Source organism: Oncorhynchus tshawytscha, linkage group LG10 (genome assembly GCF_018296145.1).
Source record: "Oncorhynchus tshawytscha isolate Ot180627B linkage group LG10, Otsh_v2.0, whole genome shotgun sequence".
Taxonomy (NCBI): Eukaryota; Metazoa; Chordata; class Actinopteri; order Salmoniformes; family Salmonidae; genus Oncorhynchus; species Oncorhynchus tshawytscha.
In genome coordinates this window covers 68,893,056-68,915,516 of record NC_056438.1, presented here as the reverse complement: position 1 = coordinate 68,915,516, position 22,461 = coordinate 68,893,056, and the positions used below count along the sequence as shown (strand labels likewise).

Sequence of the window (22,461 nt, the reverse complement as noted above, 5' to 3'; positions counted from 1 at the left end):
GGTAAAAGATAATAGAAAGAAAAAACTTTTTTTTGTAAGTGTTTTTGTACCATCTTTGAAATGCAAGAGAAAGGCCATAATGTATTATTCCACCCCAGCGCAATTCTGATTTTTGCCACTAGACGGCAGCAGTGTATGTGCAAAGTTTTAAACGGATCCAATGAACCATTGTATGTATGTTCTTTTTTTTAAATGAAGACTGCCCAAATGTACCATTCAACAGTTTGGGGTCATTTTGAAATGTCCTTGTTTCCCATGAAAACATACATGAAATGAGTTGCAAAATGAATAGGAAATATAGTGAAGATATTGACAAGGTTATAAATAATGATTTATAATTGGAAAAAATGTTGCTTTCGTAAAATAATCCTCCATTTGCAACAATTCCAGCCAAGTAGATCTTTGACATTCCAGTTGTCAATTTGTTGAGGTAATCTGAAGAGATTTCACCTGATGCTTCCTGAAGCACCTCCCACAAGTTGGATTGGCTTCCTGGGCACTTCTTAAGTACCATAGGGTGAAGCTGCTCCCACAACAGCTCAATACAGTTGAGATCCAGTGACTGTGCTGGCCACACCATCATAGACAGAATACCAGCTGACTGCTTCTTCCCTAAAAATGTATTGCATAGTTTGGAGCTGTGGTTTGGTTCATTGTCTTGTTGTATGAGGAAATTTGCTCCATTTAAACACCGTCCATAGGGTATGGCATGGCGTTGCAAAATGGAGTGATAGCCTTCCTTCTTCAAGATCCATTTTACCCTGTACAAATCTCACATTTTACCACCACCAAACCACCCCCAGACCATCGCATTGCCTTCACCATGCTTGGCAGATAGCGTCAAGCACTCCTCCAGCATATTTTCACTTTCTGTGTCTCCCAAATGTTCTTCGTGATCCGAACACCTCAAACGTTGTCTGTCCATGACACTTTTTTTTGCAATCTTCCTCTGTCCAGTGTCTGTGTTCTTTTGCCCATCTTAATCTTTTATTGGCCAGTCTGAGATATGTATTTTTCTTTGCAACTCTGCCTAGAAGGCCAGCATCACAGTTGCCTCTTCACTGTTTACGTTGAGACCGGTGTTTTCAGGTACTATTTAATGAAGCTGCCAATTGAGGACTTGTGAGGAATCGGTTTCTCAAACAAGACACTCTAATCTACTTGTCCTCTTGCTCAGTTGTGCAATGGGGCCTCCCACTCCTCTTTCTATTCTGGTTAGAGCCAGTTTGCGCTGTTCTGTGAATGGAGTAGTACACAGCATTGTACGAGATCTTCAGTTTCTTGGCAATATCTCACATGGAATGGCCTTCATTTCTTAGACAATAATAGATTGATGAGTTTCAGAACAACGCTCTTTGTTTCTGGCCAATTTGAGCCTGTAATCGAGCCCACAAATGCTGATGCTCCAGATTCTCCAGTAGTCTAAAGAAGGACAGTTTTATTGCTTCTTCAATCAGAACAACATTTTTCAGCTGTGCTAACATAATTGAAAAATGGTTTTCTAATGATCAATTAGCCTTTTAAAATGATAAACTTGGATTAGCTAACACAACGTTCCATTGGATGACAGGAGTGAAAGTTGCTGATAATGGGCCTCTGTACTCCTATGAGGATATTCCATTCAAAATCAGCCATTTCCAGCTACAATAGTCATTTACAACATTAACAATGTCTACACTGTATTTCTGATCAATTTGATGTTATTTTAATGGACAAAAATGTTAGATTTTTTTTCAAAAACATGGACATTTCTCAGTGACCCCAAACTTTTGAAATGTAGTGTAATATATATATATATATATATATATATATTAGTTATAAAATAAGTACATGGGCTCCAACATACTCACTATATATATATATATATACACACACACACACACACACACACAGTGAGGGGAAAAAAGTATTTGATCCCCTGCTGATTTTGTACGTTTGCCCACTTACAAAGAAATTATCAGTCTATAATTTTAAATGTTAGGTTTATTTGAACAGTGAGAGACAGAATAACAACAACAAAATTCAGAAAAACGCATGTCAAAAATGTTATAAATTGATTTGCATATTAATGAGGGAAATAAGTATTTGACCCCCTCTCAATCAGAAATATTTTTGGCTCCCAGGTGTCTTTTATACAGGTAACGAGCTGAGATTAGGAGCACACTCTTAAAGGGAGTGCTCCTAATCTCAGTTTGTTACCTGTATAAAAGACACCTGCCCACAGAAGCAATCAATCAGATTTCAAACTCTCCACTATGGCCAGGACCAAAGAGCTCCCCAAGGATGTCAGGGACAAGATTGTAGACCTACACAAGGCTGGAATGGGCTACAAGACCATTGCCAAGCAGCTTGGTGAGAAGGTGACAACAGTTGGTGCGATTATTCGCAAATGGAAGAAACACAAAAGAACTGTCGATCTCCCTCGGCCTGGGGTTCCATGCAATGATCATGAGAACGGTGGGAATCAGTCCAGAACTACACGGGAGGATCTTGTCAATGATCTCAAGTCAGCTGGGACCCTAGTCATCAAGAAACAATTGGTAACACACTACACCATGAAGGACTGAAATCCTGCAGCCCCTGCAAGGTCCCCCTGCTCAAAAAAGCACATATACATGCCCGTCTGAAGTTGGCCAATGAACGTCTGAATGATTCAGAGGACAACTGGGTGAAAGTGTTGTGGTCAGATGAGACCAAAGTGGAGCTCTTTGGCATCAACTCAACTCACCGTGTTTGGAGGAGGATTAATGCTGCCTATGACCCCAAGAACACCATCCCCACAGTCAAGCATGGAGGTGGAAACATTATGCTTTGGGGGTCTTTTTCTGCTAAGGGGACAGGACAACTTCACCGCATCAAAGGGACGATGGACGGGGCCCATGTACTGTCAAATCTTGGGTGAGAACCTCCTTCCCTCAGCCAGGGCATTGAAAATGGGTCGTAGATGGGTATTCCAGCATGACAATGACCCCAAACACATGGCCAAGGCAACAAAGGAGTGGCTCAAGAAGAAGCACAATAAGGTCCTGGAGTGGCCTAGCCAGTCTCCAGACCTTAATCCCAAAGAAAATCTGTGGAGGGGGCTGAAGGTTCGAGTTGCCAAACATCAGCCTCGAAACCTCAATGACTTGGAGAAGATCTGCAAAGAGGAGTGGGACAAAATCCCTCCTGAGATGTGTGCCAACCTGGTGGCCATCTACAAGAAACGTCTGACCTCTGCGATTGGCAAAAAGGGTTCCAATTCGTCCCAAAGGAGTTTGATGGGGTTGAGGTCAGGGCTTTGTGCAGGCCAGTCAAGTTCTTCCACACTGATCTTGGAAAACCGTCCCTGTATGGACCTCACTTTGTGCATGGGGACATTGACATGAAAGGGCCTTCCCTACATAAGGGACGCAAATGACATTTGCTGTATGATTGATGAGGATCTCCATATTGCAAATGTATGGTCCCTTACTAGACGTCCGCAAATGTTTTTAAAATTTGCCGTGCCCCAGGGTCAAATTTTCCGGGAAGTCGTCAAATCAAGTCTCTTGGACATTTGGTTTCCATTTTATAAAATTTTCAAATGGGTCATTTTTCCTCTGTCCCAGTAAATTCCAACAGATGGTGAATGACTTCTTATTGTAAATGTACAAAACATCACCAATCATGACCATGGCCATTTCTCAAAGACGATGGCCAAAAGACTTTGAAGACAAACTTGGTGAGCATAGGTTTGGCCTAATGAGCTATTAGTCAAGAAACATTACTTTTTGAGTTAAGGCTATTTTTCTGGGATTAAAGGTTAAAAACTCAAATAGACCGCTAGTTTGACTGCTTCACGTCAAAGTACATGAACCTACAGTGTCAGGAAAAAAAGAACCAGATGTTTATCTATCGTAATTTACGAGAAACCGTACAATTGGTGATGGTCAAAGTAATGTGTTTAACCAAAAAAGTTACAGATCCAGTAGTGGTGTGTTCAGACGAAACCGTTAAGGTGGGTTTCGGAGCTCTACGAGCTTTCTGTGATTTTCTGAAATCACACACACTCATTCAACCCTCAGTCAGTCAGTTCTTAATGTAAAGACTTCAAATTCAAAATTCTGTAAGAGCCTACCCCAAGGAGGATGTGTCCACTTTCAGCTTCCTGTGTCAACCGGAAGTGCCTTAACTTGGGGTAATATGGGCTGTTTGGAAGGGTTAAAAAGGTCAGATCTTTCCTAAACTTCATATGTGTGATTAGGAAACCTTCATGAACTGTAAATCAGTAATTTCTCCCAACAGATGTCCAAGAAAAAAAACACACACATACACACAGCAAGGATGAAGTGACACAGTGTGGGGCTTACAGACACACAGAGCCTGCAATGGTTACCTTCGTTCGAACTATCAAAGCACCGTCAGACCTAGAGCTCTAAAACTTTAGAAACCTGTTCTAGAGCTCAAGTCGATAGTGCACGGTGAATTATGTGGCTCTAGATGGTTCTCAGACAGAGAAACAGCCTCGCACATTTGCAATATCGTCAATTAATTTTGACCAATAGCGAAAATAACAACATTTAGAAAAGTCCCAGAGTCGCAAGACTAGGTGCATCGAAACCGCCTCGGCCCATAGAGACGGACCCTAACGTTTCTGTCCGATAGCTCATTCAAGGCCCTCGTAGCAAAGCCCGGAAAAAGTGGATTTTCAGCACCAATTAAGGTGTCTGCTCGGGTGCCGAATGACCTATCGAGCCGAAACAGCTACGCCTACACATAATGTCAGAACTGGATTCGCAGCTAAACTGTAACTACGTGTGTTATGTTTTATTATGGTTTACACAGAAGGCAGGCACTGTGAATTTTGGGCTTGCCCTGAAATATGTGATAGTTGGCTTCTAACCAGGTTGGACAAAGTGGGTTTGGTGTTAGTTTGGTGTCAGAATGATATCTTATTGACTGATGGACGCTGACTTGCTGGCTGACTTTTGTACATTTGCAATAAGTTTAAACAGTGACAAAACATCACCAAAGGGACATGATGAAATCAACACAACGAGCGATGGAGAGGAACCACTATCACTGCCCGGCTATCCCGAGTTCATCGGGCCAGTCAATTTTGCATTTCTGAGCATGTCAAATTCATGATGGTAATGCCCATTGAAACATATTGCAAATGGACAGCCGTGAGCCTGGTGAATGGAACGGGCTACCAGGAGCAAATTTTGAAACAGTTTTGAATGCCTTTAGGAGGGTGCAAGGGGTCCACGGCTGGGTAGGAAGCACCCCCCACCTGTGCCCATCCAATTGGGGGCGCCCCTGGTCATTTTGGACGTTTTTTTTTATCGTTAAAAAAAATACCCACTTCTCCCTCATCATACATGACAAATATACCTTCTAGGTTGATTCATGGCTTAACATTACCTTACCCAAACTGTTGTCACAAAGTTGGAAGCGCAGAATTGTCTAGAATGTCATTGTAATATACTGTATAATAGTATATGCCATTTAGCAGATGCTTTTATCCAAAGTGACTTACAGTGGCTTGCGAAAGTATTCACCCCTCTTGGCATTTTTCCTATTTTGTTGTATTTGATTTACACAAAATGCCTACCACTTTGAAGATGCAAAATATATTGTGAAACAAGAAGAAATAAGAAAATGTAAAAAAAAAAGTTAAAAAAAATTAAACTTGAGTATGCATAACTACTCACCCCCCCCAAAGTCAATACTTTGCAAAGCCACCTTTTGCAGCAAATACAGCTGCAAGTCTCTTGGGGTATGTCTCTATAAGCTTGGCACATCTAGCCACTGGGATTTTTGCCCATTCTTCAAGGCAAAAGTGCTCCAGATCCGTCTAGTTGGATGTGTTCCGCAGGTGTACAGCAATCTTTAAGTCATACCACAGATTCTCAATTGGATTGAGGTCTGGGATTTGACTAGGCCCTAACAAGACATTTAAATGTTTCCCCTTAAACAACTCGAGTGTTGCTTTAGCAGTATGCTTAGGGTCATTGTTCTGCTGGAAGGTGAACCTCCATTCCAGTCTAAAATTTCTGGAAGACTGAAACAGGTTTCCCTCAAGAATTTCCCTGTATTTAGCGCCATCCATCATTCCTTCAATTTTGACCAGTTTCCTGGATCCTGCCGATGATTAACATCCCCACAGCATGATGCTGCCGCCACCATGTGTTCTCGGGGTGATGAGGTGTTGGGTTTGCGTCAGAAATAATGTTTTCCTTGCCTGCCAAAAAGCTACATTTTAGTCTCATCTGACGAGAGTACCTTCTTCCATATGTTTGGGGAGTCTCCCACATGCCTTTTGGTGAACACCAAACGTGTTTGCTTATTTTTTTCTTGAAGCAAGGGCTTTTTTCTGGCCACTCTTCTGTAAAGCCCAGCTCTGTGGAGTGTATGGCTTAAAGTGATCCAATGGACAGATACTGCAATCTCCGCTATGGAGCTTTGCAGCTCCTTCAGGGTTATCGTTGGTCTCTTTGTTGCCTCTCTGATTAATAATGCCCTCCTTGCCTGGTCCGGGAGTTTTGGTGGGTGGCCCTCTCTTGGCAGGTTTGCTGTGATGCTATATTCTTTAAAAAAATTAATAATGGATTTAATATTGCTCTGTGGGATGTTCAAAGTTTCAGATATTTTTTTAAAGCCCAACCATGATCTGTACTTCTCCTGTGGTGGTTCATTTCTTTACTATCAAATGAGGAGAGACAAACTTATCACACAAGCCATAGTTACACTTAAACTAAATCTTTAATAGTGAGAGCTTTGCAATAGCAATGGCTTGTCAACGAAACACCGTCTCTTTGATGATTCGTTGAGAGAGGCGAGACAAAAGTACAAAGGTGTTTCATAGCCAAGATCCACCCCCTAGTCAACATAACAAACCACATATGTTTTGAACAGGTCACAAGATAAGACATTTTAAATGAGAATTGAGTATCCCGTAGCCAGATAGCATTCGCTATAAATTATCATTCAGTTTGTCCCAAGACGAGGTTCCAAACTCGTTCCTGGTACTTCTTTGCACAAAAATACCAACTCCTCCAATGGCATAAATCAATTGTCAACTCCAGATACTCCCATCTCAAGTAAAACTACTTCTTGACCCCACTCCTGGACGAGCTCACTGAGGGTAGTGAGCCTCTAGGTCATACACTATCCCAGGATAAGTGCAACATCAGAGATGACATACAATGGTTCCAGACACTACCACACCCATCCCCAATGCCAAAGGAGGGAGTGACTGGCGCACTGACATTGTGGAGACAAGTAATTGGTTCCCCATTAATCACGCCATCCCTTCACATAGTTTACAAATAGGTAGACACATTCACATATGAAGACAATGTTCCCTTCTGTCCTCTTCCCTTTCTGATATTCTGCATAGCACCAGGGACATGTGAAAGATAAGTCTGACCTCTCCCCTCTCTGGGCCCCAGGTGACTGAGCCCCAGCTGAGGGAAGACATGCAACTGCTAACACCAGAGTCCAAAGGGATACATTCTAATAACAAGTATATCACATAAGCATATTATGCAGATAAGACATCTTAATTTTCTGTTACACAACTAATTCTGATTCACCTGCCACACTCCACAACTTTGTCCCTGACCTTTTTGGAGAGCTCCATGGTCTTCATAGTGCCGCTTGCTTGGTGGTGCCCATTGCTTGGTTGTGTTGCAGTCTCTGGAGCCTTTCAGAACAGGTGTATATATACTGAGATCATGTGACAGATCATGTGACACACAGGTGGACTTTATTTAACTAATTATGTGACTTCCGAAGGTAATTGGTTGCACCAGATCTTATTTAGGGGATTTTTAGCAAAGGGGCTGAATACATATGCACGCACCACTTTTCCGTAAAAAAAAAAAAAATGTAATAGGTTATTTTTTTCATTTCACTTCACCAATTTGGACTATTTTGTGCATTTCCATTACATGAAATCCAAATAAAAATGCATTTAAATTACAGGCTGTAATGGCAGAAAATAGGAAAAACGCCAAGGGGGTGAACACTTTTGCAAGGCACTGTACAGTCATGAAAGCATTCATTTTACAAATGAGTGGTCAAGGGACATGAACCCACTACCCTAATATTACAAGAACGATGTTCTACCAACTGATTTACAGTACAAAGGACCAGTAGCGTTAAAACTTCCCTTCACTGGAACTAAGGGGCCTAGCCCTTACCATGAAAAACAGCCCCAGACAACTATATCCTTCCTGTTTGGCTCTGTCCGGGGGTATCATCGGATGGGGCCACATTGTCTCCTGACCCCTCCTGTCTCAGCCTCCAGTATTTATGCTGCAGTAGTTTATGTGTCGGGCCTAGGGTCAGTTTGTTATATCTGGAGTACTTCTCCTGTCCTATCCGGTGTCCTGTGTGAATTTAAGTATGCTCTCTCTAATTCTCTCTTTCTTTCTCTCTTTCTTTCTTTCTTTCTCTCTCTCGGAGTACCTGAGCCCTAGGACCATGCCTCAGGACTACCTGGCATGATGACTCCTTGCTGTCCCCAGTCCACCTGGACGTGCTGCTGCTCCAGTTTCAACTGTTCTGCCTGTGATTATTATTATTTGACCATGCTGGTCATTTATGAACATTTGAACATCTTGGCCATGTTCTGTTATAATCTCCACCCAGCACAGCCAGAAGAGGACTGGCCACCCCACATAGCCTGGTTCCTCTCTATGTTTCTTCCAAGGTTTTGGCCTTTCTAGGGAGTTTTTCCTAGCCACCGTGCTTCTACACCTGCATTGCTTGCTGTTTGGGGTTTTAGGCTGGCTTTCTGTACAGCACTTTGAGATATCAGCTGAAGTACGAAGGGCTATATAAATACATTTGATTTGATTTTGATTTGATATTCCTCCATTACCAAACTTTACGTTTAGTACAATACATTGGGGAAAGTGGCGTTCTCCTGGCATCGCCAAACCTAGATTAGTCTATCGGAATGACAGATGATGAACCATGATTCATGACTCCGGAGAACACTTTTCCGCTGCTCAAGAGTCCAATGGCGGAAAGCTTTACACCACTACAGCCGACGCTTGGCATTGCGCATGGTGATCTTAGGTTTGTGTGTGGCTGCTCGAATGGAAACCCATTTTATGAAGCTCCAGATGAAAAGTTATTGTGCTGACGTTGCTTTCAGAGACAGTTTGGAACTCGGAAGTGAGTGTTACAACCAGATGATTTTTACGTGCCACTCGCTGCAGCACTCGGCGGTCCTGTTCTGTGACCTTGGGTGGCTGAGCCATTGTTGCTCCAAGACATTTCCACTTCACAATAATTGCACTCATAGTTGACCTGGCATCTCTAGCAGGGCAGAAAATTGACGAACTGACTTGTTGGAAAGGTGGCATCCTATGACGGTGCCACTTTAAAAGTCACTGAGCTCTTCAGTAAGGCCCTTCTACTGCCAATGTTTGTTTTTGGAGAGTGCATGGCTGTGTGTGCTTGATTTTATACACCTGTCAGCAACGGGTGTGGCTGAAGTAGCCGAAGGGGTGTCCAAATACTTTTTTATATATAGTGTCTATATACAGTATATGTATACACAGTTCCTTCAGAAAGTATTCAGACCCCTTGACTTTTTCCACATTTTGTTACGTTACAGCCTTAAAAACATAATCCTCAAGATGTTCCTGCAACTTGATTGGAGTGATTTGGAAAGGCACACACCTGTCTATATTAGGTCCCAGAGTTGACAATGCATGTCAGAGCAAAACCAAGCCATGAGGTCGAAGGAATTGTCTGTAGGGCTCTGGCATAGGATTGTGTCGAGGCACAGATCTGGGGCAGGGTACCAAAACATTTCTGCACTATTGACTGTCTCCAAGAACAAAGAACCTTCCAGAAGGATAACCATCTCTGCAGCACTCCACCAATCAGGCCTTTATGGTAGAGTGGTCAGATCGAAGCCAATCCCCAGTAAAAGGCACATGACAGCCTGCTTGGAGTTTGCCACAAGGCACCTAAAGACTTTGGCCTGAATGCCAAGTGTCACGTCCGGAGGAAACCTGGCACCACCCCTAAGATGAAGCATGGTGGTGGCAGCATCATGGTGTGTGAATGTTTTTCAGCGGCAGGGACTGATATATAGTCAGCAATGTACAAAGAGATTCTTGATGATAACCTGCTCCATAGCGCTCAGGACCACAGAATGGGGTGAAGGTTCACCTTCCAACAGGGACAACAACCCGAAGCACACAGCCAAGACAATGCAGGAAAGACTTTGGGACAAGTCTCTGAATGTCCTTGAGTGGCCCAGCCAGAGCCCGGACTCAAACCTGATCGAACATCTCTGGAGAGACCTGAAAATAGCTGTGCAGCAACGCTCCCCATCCAACCTGAAAGAGCTTGAGAGGATCTGCAGAGAAGAATGGGAGAAACTCCCCAAATACAGGTGTGACGAGCTTGTAGCATCATGCCTAAGAAGACTCGATGCTGTAATCACTGCCAATGGTGCTTTAACCAGGTACTGAGTAAATGTGATATTTCCGTTTTTCTAATTATTTAAAAATATATATTTTTGTATTGTGTAGATTGATGAGAGGAAAAAACAATTTCAAAATGTAAGCCTGTAACATAACAAAATGTGGAAAAAGTCAAGGGGTCTGAATACTTTCTAAAGGCACCGTATATATATATATACTTTTTTTTAAACATTTTTTTTAACAATTCTAGGATGTATAAATGTTATTAAGTTTATTGTGAAATTGTTTCACAAACTCACCAAGTCCTGGCTGACTTTGATAGGGTCCTTGAACACGGTCCAAACCACAGCCTCGTTGCAATTTGGAGTGGTCAGGGAGCCAAGGTAACGGTAGTATTTGGTACGGTCCACCCCTTCCAGGAGCTCATCCAATGAAATAGCATGAGTAATGTTCACAATATCATCTTAACGAAGGAAGAAAGAAAAAATGTATAATAAAATCATATGCTACTGAAATTGAACAATAAAATCACTCATTTTGAATTCAAAGAGAAAAACAAATCCCTCTTCCAAACTTTATTTTGAGGAAGTAGTTCTTGATCAAATCATAACCAGTCAAATATCTCCTTTCACCTTTTAGTGTGATGTTGGCCAAGTAGGATGTCAGGGTATTCCAGGCTGCTGGTGAACCAGTCACATTGCCTGGTACGGGCTGTTGCAAAAACATTACTTTAATAACAAAAAACAGCAATGAAACATTGAAATGCCTAATCTACAATGGAAAAATGGATGCCATTTCTAGGAAGGTTAAAGCATCCTCTCACCTCTATGAAGAAGCCAAGAGCAGCGAGTCCCGTGCTGTCTGCAACGGCCGTGGTCGTGTTACCGTTGTGCGAAGACTTTGCATTTACTATGTGCAACTGAAAGGGGAAGCATAACAGTTGATCTAAAAAGTTATCTGAATCCATTGGAAAATTAAAACGTTGTAATGATACATTTAAAAAGGTAGATTACAATCTGCTATATATACAGCTGTTTAAAGGTAATTTAAATTAATGATATATATGCCCCCTGATTCTTAAGGAATAGAACTTATAGATGCCTCATAAGTTCAGGTCAACCGTCAGACTATTGCACTATCTATGAAAATCTGAGTGTGGTTACATTTACCCCATTAGTCAGTTTTCTAGTAAACCAAGTTGCGTGGGGGGGATAATTCAGACTGTACAAGCCGAAAAAAATAACTTGACATTGATCCATGGCAGTATGGTTATGTGTACATCAGTGGAGGCTCCTCAGAGATGGAAGGGGAAGACCATCTTCCTCAGTGAATTTCATGAAAATAAAAAGAGTGAAAGATTTTAAAAGTTATCCTTTTTAGATAAAACTATACTCAATACAGTATATTCACATCACCAAATAATTGATTAAAACACACAGTTTTTCAAAGCAGGTCTACATTAGCCTCAACAGCACTCTTTATGGTAGTACCATGGTGTAGCCAAAGGACAGCTAGTTTTCCTCCTCCGGTTTTCACCTCCTTCTATAGACATACACAGTAATTATGACAACTCCTGGATGATGTCCTCCAACCTATCAGAGCTCTTGCTCTGACATGTTGTCCACCCAATAAATGGATCAGAGAATTAATCTCGTACTGAAATCATATGCTACATCTAGCTAACGCTGCAGTGCATAACATGTGGGGAGTAGTTTACTCAAAGAGAGAGAAAGACAATAGTTGAACAGCTTTGAAAAAATACATTTCTTCAAAAATGAAGGAGAATAAAGTGAGAGAGCGAGCAAGCTAGCTATTTTTTCAAAAAAATGTCACATTCACTTTCACTTACTTAGCTAGCATATGCAGCTAGCTCGTTAAATCTACTCAAACAGAGAGGGATGTAATGTTAGCTAGCTGGCTATGGCTATCCAACACTGGAACTTTTCCAAGTCAAGGTAAGCTTTTGGTTTTATTAATTTATTGTAACTGCTAAACTGCTTTCTGACTGTACACTGTACTGCATGATTGCATGATTGCAGCAGGTTTACTAATGTTTTAGTTCTAGTAGCTATGCTGACTATGACATTAGCTAATATGGTGACAACGATGTAGGCTGTGTGTAGTGGTTTAGCGGTTATGATATGAAGGTTTTTCTTGGAAAGGTTTTTTCACCTGGTTACAGACAGCTGATGTGTTGTCCACTGAAGTCCACAAGCGAATAGAAAAGGTGAGTGGAGGAGAGCACTTAGATGTGCGAAGGAATTATACAATGAGCAAATGAGTCATGCTGTTTATGTGGCTGCTTTGAAAGTGAACTGTGTTTATGTGTGATCAGGGGTGTATTTATACTGCCGATTCTGTTGAAAAAAATGCTTCTTAAACAGAAGCAAACAGAATGAAACAGGGCTAAAAATACCTGAATTTGTCCAATAGAAACTCTCGTTTGCAACTTTTGGACTAAGGATTACACCCTAAATCAGCTATATGCAGGCAAGAGTGTGCAAGGCAGTATTGAATGTGTCACTGTCTGTCACATCTCAACATTTTCTCTCAACCTGTGCACCTACTGTACGTTGTAAACACTTTATTCATAGGGTAGATTGTAGCAACCTCATGATGTGTATAGGGAACAATTGAGTATCATGTAGTAGCCTAAACCTATTGTGTTACATTGAGCTTGGTGAATGGAATATAAATGACGGTCATCCAATATGCTATAATAGAAATAAGGCCATGTTCATATTTTTTTTTTAATCGTCCTCCCTCATCTTAAATGGCACCATCAGTATGAGAAGTGTGTGGGGGGGTGAATGAGGGGAAACTTCTGGAGAAAGGTAGAGAATCAGAACGCAGCAATGTCGTGTTGAACCTTCCAAATACCTCCATGGGGTAGCGGGTTCCATCCACTGTGTGCTCCGACCCAGGTACTGAGGTACCATTCCCCCAGTGGAGGTGAAAGTGCAGGCTGTCATAGGCCTCAGACAGGGCCCCGCCTGCAATCTGGACTCCACTCGTCAGCTTGACTTTGACTGAAAGAAAGAAAACACCAACAAAACGAGAGGAATTAGTTCAATTTCGAACAAATTCCATGTTTGGTACGTACAGTGCATTTGGAAAGTATTCAGATCCCTTGACTTTTTCCAAATTTAGTTAGTTACAGCCTTATTCTAAAAGATAATACATTTTTAAAAAGTCTTCATCAAGCTACACACACTACCCATAATGACAAAGTGAAAACCGCTTTTTTGAATTTTGCAAATGTATTAAAAATTTAAAACTGAAATACCCTATTTACATACGTATTCAGACCCTTTGATATGAGACTCAAAATTGAGCTCAGGTGCATCCTGTTTCCATTGAGCATCATTGAGATGTTTCTACAAATTGAATGGTGTACACCTGTGGTAATTTCAATTGATTGGACATGATGTGGAAAGGCACACACCTGTCTATATAAGGTGCCACAGTTGACAGTGCATGTTGACAGTGCACAGTTGACAAACCAAGCCATGAGGTCGAAGGAAATTGTCATAGAGCTCCGGGACAGGATTGTGTCGAGGCACAGATCTGAGGAAGGGTACCAAAAAATGTCTATAGCAGTGAAGGTCCCGAAGAACACTGTGGCCTCCATCGTTCTTAAAAGGAAGAAGTTTGGAACCACCAAGATTCTTCCTAGAGCTGGGTGCCCAGCCAAACTGGGCAATCAAGGGAAAAGGGCCTAGGTCAGGGAGGTGACCAAGAATCCGATGGTCACTCTGACAGAGCTCCAGAGTTCTTTTGTGGAAATGGGAGAACCTTCCAGAAGGACAACCATCTCTGATGCACTCCACCAATCAGGCCTTTATGTTGGAGTGGCCAAACGGAAGCCACTCCTCAGTAAAAGGCACATGGCAGCCCAAAAGGCACCTAAAGACTGTCAGACAATGAGAAATATGATTCTATGGACTAATTGAAACCAAGATTGAACTCTTTGGCCTGAATGCCAAGCGTCACAACTGGAGGTAACCTGACACCATCCCTATGGTGAAACATGGTGGTGGCCGCATCATGCTTTGGGATGCGGTAGGGACCGGGAGAATAGTCAGGATTGTGGGAAAGATTAATGGAGCAAACTACAGAGAGATCCTTGATGAAAACCTGTGAGAGTTATCAGGATCTTAGACTGGGGGCTATGGTTCACCTTCCAACAGGACAACGACCCTAAGCACACAGTCAAGACAACGCAGGAGTAGACAAGTCTCTGAATGTCCTTGAGTGGCACAGCCAGAGCCTAGACTTGACCCGATCTAATATCGCACCCCCATCGCACCCCCATCCAACCTGACAGAGCTTGAGAGTAACTGCAGAGAAGAATGGGAGGAACTCCACAAATACAGGTGTGCCAAACTTGTAGCGTCATACCCAAGAAGACTCGAGGCAGTAATCGCTGCCAAAGGTGCGTCAAGAAGGTACTGAGTAAATGGTCTGAATACTTATGTAAATGTGATATTTCCCTATTGTTTTTTTTATACATTTGCAAAAATGTCTGTTTATTATGGGATATTGTGTAGACTGATAAGAGTAAAAAACTATTTAATCAATTTTAGAATAAGGCTGTAATGTAAGAAAATTTAGAAAAAGTCAAGGGGTCTGAATATTTTCCCGAATGCACTATTTGTACCAAACCAGGAATTTTCCTCAAGTGGGGACTTTCAGTCTATCGATTGAGAGGCAAGGCATCCATCCATTCTCCTCACCAGTTTTGCCAGTGTTCTTCATCTTGTTCATTGTATAATTGTCTCCGTATTTGGTGAAGGTGAAGGCAGTCAGGGTTTCATCGCCCACTGCTGATGCGGAGACGATGTTGATGGGAGACTGTCGCGATCCATTGCAATGTTCTGAGGCAATGGTGGACCAAGTGGTGTCACCTTAACATATAATCAATCATACCAAGGTGTCAATGTATCGTATGTTAATAAGGGTCACATTATATGCTAACACATTAATTCTATAGTCTGTTATCCACCACCATCACAATAATTTCAAAGCAAATGCTTCATGTACAATTTGTGAATAAAAACACTGTAACCAGTGGGTAAAACAAATACTTACCACAGCTAGGATCATGGTAACACCACGCTGATAAAAAGGGAAAAAGTTTTGCAAAGTGTCACAAAAATAATAGTAGAAGACAGTCACAGGGCAACAAAATAATATAATAATCACTTACAACCGCCTGCAGCACTGATTGCAGTGAGGACAAATAGAGCTGCATTGATAACCACAAGTCGATTCATCTGAAAGCAAGGAAAAGGCCATTATAAATGAAGCTGGACATCCATTTGACTTTTATTTCAATATCCACGGACGCACAGTTTTGATCCATTATGGACCAGCCTTGATTTCAATGTCCACAATATCCACAACGTCCAAAAACATAGACGTCAGTGATTGGTTCAGATTTGGTCCCGTCCGGACCAGCCTTGATTTGACGCAAACATAGTCGTCTATGTTTGTGGACGTTGCGGACATTATGGATGCTAAAATCAAGGCCATCTGTGGATGTTGAAATCAAGTCCAGGGTGGACTGACCCAATTTCAACCACCTTTTAACATCCTTGGCAAGTTTGGACTCTACTCAACTATGCTCTACTGTACTGCCATGTACTGTGCTAACTCTTTAAACACAGACATTTATGATTGGTTCAGATTTGGTCAACCAAATTTGGTCTTGTTCGGGGGTGGAGCTCATTAGTATAATACGCAGTGTACTTTGCAAGTGTTTATCTTACATTTACATTTTGGGCATTTAGCAGACTCTCTTAACGAGAGCGACTTACAGTCAGTGCATTCAACGGTAATGCTTCATTTAAGAGGTCCTTATTACAGTGCAATTACCCATTTACATCATACTGTTCAGGAAGGAGACGCGTTCTGTCTCCTAGAGATGAACGTACTTTGGTGCGAAAAGAGCAAATCAATCGCAGAACAACATGAAGATCCTGGAGGAAACAAGTACAACACTATCTTTTTACCTTTATTTAACTAGGCAAGTCAGTTAAGAACAAATTCTTATTTTCAATGACGGCCTAGGAACAGTGGGTTAACTGCCTGTTCAGGGGCAGAACGAAAGATTTGTACCTTGTCAGCTGGGGGGTTTGAACTTGCAACCTTGCGGTTACTGGCCCAACGCGCATCCTGCGTTGGCAAATTGCGCTGTTAAGACACTGATGCCCTTTGCAACCTCCTACCTATGTGAGAGTGGATTCTCAGCCCTCACTCGCATGAAAACTAAAGAAAGGCACAGACTGTGTGTGGGAAATGATTCAAGCCTGAGACTCTCTCCAATACAACCCAACATTGCAGAGTTATGTGCATCCATTCAAGCACACCCTTCTCATTAACCTGTGGTGAGTTTTTCACCATTTTCCATGAGCAAATTAAGTTTTATATGTAAGATGGCTAAATAAAGAGAAAAATGATTGATTATTATTATTATATTATTTGTGTCTTGGTCCTATAAGAGCTCTTTGTCACTTCCCACGAGGTTGTGACAAAAACTCACACTCATTCTTATCTTTATAAATGTATTGTACAGTGTGTGTGTGGCAGGCTTATAATGATGGCAAAAAACAACATTTGAGAGAGTGCTGACCCTCGTGCTGACCCTTGTGCTAACCCTCGTGCTGACCCTCGTGCTGACCCTCGTGCTGACCCTCGTGCTAACCCTCGTGCTGACCCTCGTGCTGACTCTCGTACGCAGCCGGAGGTTGAATGTTTGAAGGGGTACGGGACCATAAAAAGTTTGGGAACCACTGTATTATATGGACATGTCGATTGAAAAAAGAAATAATAATATTCCAAGATTTTCATAAAACAGCCACACGTGGTCTTTTGTTTCTGCATGACCAAATTTTCTGCGAGGTAAAAGAGTAGGCTACATGCGCTTCAATTAGTTGGTTTGGTGCCGTGGGAGTAGGGGTGTAGTGCTGGAGCTTATAGACACTCAGCCACTTCTCACAATGGTGCTCTTTTAGTAAAGTTAGATCAATGCTGAATCAATTGTCTTAGAAGATCAGATAAAGATTAATTAGTGTTCTATATAACATAATATAATAGCATAGTAGCATAGTATAACGTTACTGTTACATCAAAAACACCACATTCGTAATTTCTTATGAGATTTTATGAGGATTAGCTGTGTAGTCCCCCCCAAAAAGTATTATGTGGCCAAAACTCAACAGCACACGTCACTAGACAGATTTAGCTTGGATTGAAACAGAATACAGGAAGGCTATAGTTTGTTAGCACCATCTGCTCTAATTTATCATCACAAAAAAGTAATTGAAGGCCCCCTGTTACTTACACACACATAAAGTAATGCTAATGACACATAACATTAACAACTATAGTAATGCGTTTATAACATTTTACCAGTGACCGGTGAAACATAGTCCTCTTTTCAACCTTCTCATGTACTAATACAACATGTAAAAACACCACTGGACATACAACTCACCACTATAACTGGGCCTTTGTTGCCTCCTTGTTGTGCAGTCTGAATCTTCTCTGCTTTCACTCTGTCTGTTTGTCTGTCCTTCTCCTTGCTCTTCTCTGTTGTCACTGTCTGGCTTTGCTTTTTCTGTCTGTCTGTCTGTCTGTCTGTCTGTCTGTCTGTCTGTCTGTCTGTCTGTCTGTCTGTCTGTCTGTCTGTCTGTCTGTCTGTCTGTCTGTCCTTCTTGCTCTTCTCTGTCTGTCTGTCTGTCTGTCTGTCTGTCTGTCTGTCTGTCTGTCTGTCTGTCTGTCTGTCTGTCTGTCTGTCTGTCTGTCTGTCTGTCTGTCTGTCTGTCTGTCTGTCTGTCTGTCTGTCACTCCTAAGTGTTGCTGTTACATAATATAGCCAACATATTGGTAAGGGAAATTAATTTCAGTAAAGTGACAGATAAAACATTTTGAATAAGAATGGCCACTCCACCACTTCTACCCTGTCTGTCTGTCAGCTCTGAACACATTATAACCCTCAATATTGATATGATTCCAGAATGTCCCCTGAGATCCAAGTTTCAGTCAATAGAAGAATGTGTGGTTTTGTCTGCATAGCCCAAATCTTGATGTATTTCACTTTAGCAAGTAAGCCGCTAATGTTCAGATGTATCAACCCAAGTTCTTTACGAAGTTAAATGTTGTCTCCAACTCAAATGAGTAATTTCGTATTCATTCCTTTACACTTGTGTGTATAAGGTACTTGTTGTGTAATTGTTAAGTTATATTACTTGTTAGATATTACTGCATGGTCGGAACTAGAAGCACAAGCATTTCGCTACGCTTGCATTAACACCTACTAACCATGTGTATGTGACAAATACATTTGATTTGATTTGATTTAATTTGGGGTGTCAGGGAAAATGTATGGAGTTAAAAGTACATCATTTTCTTTGGGAATGTAGTGAAATAAAAGTAAAAGTTGTCAATAATATAAATAGGAAAGTACAGATACCCCCCAAAAAAGACTTAAGTGGTACTTTAAAGTATTTTTACATAAGTACTTTACACCACTGGAAATGCCATTCCTAATGTGACCATAAAGCAATGAATGAAGGTGTGAAAAAGGTATGCTAACCTTTATTCATTACTCCAATTCCTTTGCATTACATTGAGCCATTGGATGTCCCCTTTAGCCTTGTAAGAAACACACTTTGACACTCAGACTCTGCCCAAAAGCTGTCTAAATGTGAATATGTCTCCCACACTATACAGTATTGAAAACATTTGGAACTTAACTTTCATATAAACGAGAAATAATTGTCCTAATACGAAAGATACACTTACTATACACAGTTTAGGAAAGTTGCACCCACGCTGTATTCTCAAGAACATCGCCTCCAACTGAAACTTTACTTCATCCCTCCAATGGAGCAGAACTGGATGGGAAGCTTTGTACCTCGGCTGTGGGGAGTGATTTTCTTTCTCCTGCGCGTGCAACCAGGATGCAACTTTGCTAAACTGCATACAGTAAGTGTATCTCGTTTCAAAACGCTAAAATAGAGCGTTGGGATTGTAGTTGACATGTAGCCAGCTTTCCTCCATACCATCAGCTGAGTACCCAAGACCAGGACCGGATGTAAGCCCCCTTGGGTTCTCTAGAGCAGGGCTTCCCCTGGGTGCACATTTTGTTTTTTGTCCTAGCACTATCTCGTGCGCCCAGGGGGGGCCCCAGGACCAAGTTTGGGAAACCCTGCTGCAGAGCTAAGGTAGACTAATTCCTTAGACTCGAGACCCCAACCTCACACTCTCTGCAATGCATGCCTTGGTAAAATACTAGGCAGCATGAAAACAAACAAATTAATCAAGCCACTGCTTTGACATAAATGCAGAGAAACAGATCTACCATATTAGCCCAGCCTAATCAATGAGATGTGCGCGACTTCAAACATGTCATATCTTAAAAGCAGGGCATATTGTGCCATAAATGTCTGTTTGCGTCAATGCCAGAATCATCTTACCTTGAAGTTGCACCTGTCTTCACTTCTCCGTCCTGTATGCTCAGCCTCTGATTCTCTCACTCTATTTATTTAGTTGCACACCTCAACAAGGTAAGCTAAACACGCCTCCTATATTCTCCCGGATGGAGAGTTTCAAGTTGTAGGTTTAAAGTTGTGTAGTACTGTAACAAGAACGCCCATTTGACAAGACAGAAAGTTACGTGACTTTTGCCAGGAAAGTTTTTCAGTTCCTAAGGCAATAACAGTATTTCAAGACTAAATGGGACCTTAAGTAAAGTGAAACAGTGCAGCTTTAGCCAACTCCAAAATCTTGACTTCAGAGTAGTCCTCATAGTGACCCAGTCAACCTAAATAAAGTGACATGATTTGACAGTAGGCTATTTGGGCTGAAGTTCATAACAGTATTTTAAACAATACAGCTGCTCCAGACAAAATACATCCATAATGGCACTTTACTTCCAACCTGACTTAGAGACCAACTAAATAGATGAATATAGATTAGGGGAATATCTTCACATCTTTGACTCCCTATTGGATAAAAGCATGTTTGCTCTCTACATAAGAAAAAGTGTTGTTAATTCTTCTTTCACATTCTATGGTAAACGATGACCACAGTCTGTGTCTTGCCCGCACTGTTGCATGCAATCAATAGAAATCATTTAATTTGATTTTCTTTCCTTCCCAGCCAACACATTTGATTCCTTGGAAGTTGTGTGATCGTGTGTTTTTGGATTTCACATTGGTTGTGGGGAATGAAGTTAGTAAAACTGGGAAGTTTTTTATAAATGTTCTGAGAACAAAAGTGAATATTTCACCTGTTCTGGGAACATTTATTTTTAGGTTGCAGGGAGAACATTTTATTCTGGTTCTTTCAAAGTTTTCCTGGGATGTTTAATTAACACTCAGAATGGAAATTACAGTGCCTTGCGAAAGTATTCGGCCCCCTTGAACTTGGCGACCTTTTGCCACATTTCAGGCTTCAAACATAAAGATATAAAACTGTATTTTTTTGTGAAGAATCAACAACAAGTGGGACACAATCATGAAGTGGAACGACATTTATTGGATATTTCAAACTTTTTTAACAAATCAAAAACTGAAAAATTGGGCATGCAAAATTATTCAGCCCCTTTACTTTCAGTGCAGCAAACTCTCTCCAGAAGTTCAGTGAGGATCTCTGAATGATCCAATGTTGACCTAAATGACTAATGATTATAAATACAATCCACCTGTGTGTAATCAAGTCTCCGTATAAATGCACCTGCACTGTGATAGTCTCAGAGGTCCGTTAAAAGCGCAGAGAGCATCATGAAGAACAAGGAACACACCAGGCAGGTCCGAGATACTGTTGTGAAGAAGTTTAAAGCCGGATTTGGATACAAAAAGATTTCCCAAGCTTTAAACATCCCAAGGAGCACTGTGCAAGCGATAATATTGAAATGGAAGGAGTATCAGACCACTGCAAATCTACCAAGACCTGGCCGTCCCTCTAAACTTTCAGCTCATACAAGGAGAAGACTGATCAGAGATGCAGCCAAGAGGCCCATGATCACTCTGGATGAACTGCAGAGATCTACAGCTGAGGTGGGAGACTTTGTCCATAGGACAACAATCAGTCGTATATTGCACAAATCAGGCCTTTATGGAAGAGTGGCAAGAAGAAAGCCATTTCTTAAAAAGATATCCATAAAAAGTATTGTTTAAAGTTTGCCACAAGCCACCTGGGAGACACACCAAACATGTGGAAGAAGGTGCTCTGGTCAGATGAAACCAAAATTGAACTTTTTGGCAACAATGCAAAATGTTATGTTTGGCGTAAAAGCAACACAGTCATCACCCTGAACACACCCATCGCCACTGTCAAACATGGTGGTGGCAGCATCATGGTTTGGGCCTGCTTTTCTTCAGCAGGGACAGGGAAGATGGTTAAAATTGATGGGAAGATGGATGGAGCCAAATACAGGACCATTCTGGAAGAAAACCTGATGGAGTCTGCAAAAGACCTGAGACTGGGACAGAGATTTGTCTTCCAACAAGACAATGATCCAAAACATAAAGCAAAATCTACAATGGAATGGTTCAAAAATAAACATATCCAGGTGTTAGAATGGCCAAGTCAAAGTCCAGACCTGAATCCAATCGAGAATCTGTGGAAAGAACTGAAAACTGCTGTTCACAAATGCTCTCCATCCAACCTCACTGAGCTCGAGCTGTTTTGCAAGGAGGAATGGGAAAAAATGTCAGTCTCTCGATGTGCAAAACTGATAGAGACATACCCCAAGCGACTTACAGCTGTAATCGCAGCAAAAGGTGGTGCTACAAAGTATTAACTTAAGGGGGCTGAATAATTTTGCACGCCCAAATTTTCAGTTTTTGATTTGTTAAAAAAGTTTGAAATATCCAATAAATGTCGTTCCACTTCATGATTGTGTCCCACTTGTTGTTGATTCTTCACAAAAAAATACAGTTTTATATCTTTATGTTTGAAGCCTGAAATGTGGCATAAGGTCGCAAAGTTCAAGGGGGCCGAATACTTTCGCAAGGAACTGTATAGGTTATTTTGA

General features: G+C 41.5%; 1 protein-coding gene across 1 annotated transcript; it reads right to left on the bottom strand.

Moving 5' to 3' along the window:
* Positions 1 to 10,702: 10,702 nt before the first annotated feature.
* LOC112259640 (carbonic anhydrase 12-like) lies at positions 10,703 to 15,692 on the bottom strand. The gene is made up of 7 exons (XM_024434262.2): positions 15,625 to 15,692; positions 15,507 to 15,533; positions 15,152 to 15,322; positions 13,296 to 13,444; positions 11,191 to 11,334; positions 11,048 to 11,126; positions 10,703 to 10,878 (listed from the first exon to the last, which is right to left on the bottom strand). Exons 1-7 carry the CDS (start codon positions 15,689 to 15,691, stop codon positions 10,703 to 10,705), a joined length of 813 nt encoding a protein of 270 aa, XP_024290030.1. The 5' UTR covers position 15,692.
* Between the last annotated feature and the right edge of the window lie 6,769 nt (positions 15,693 to 22,461).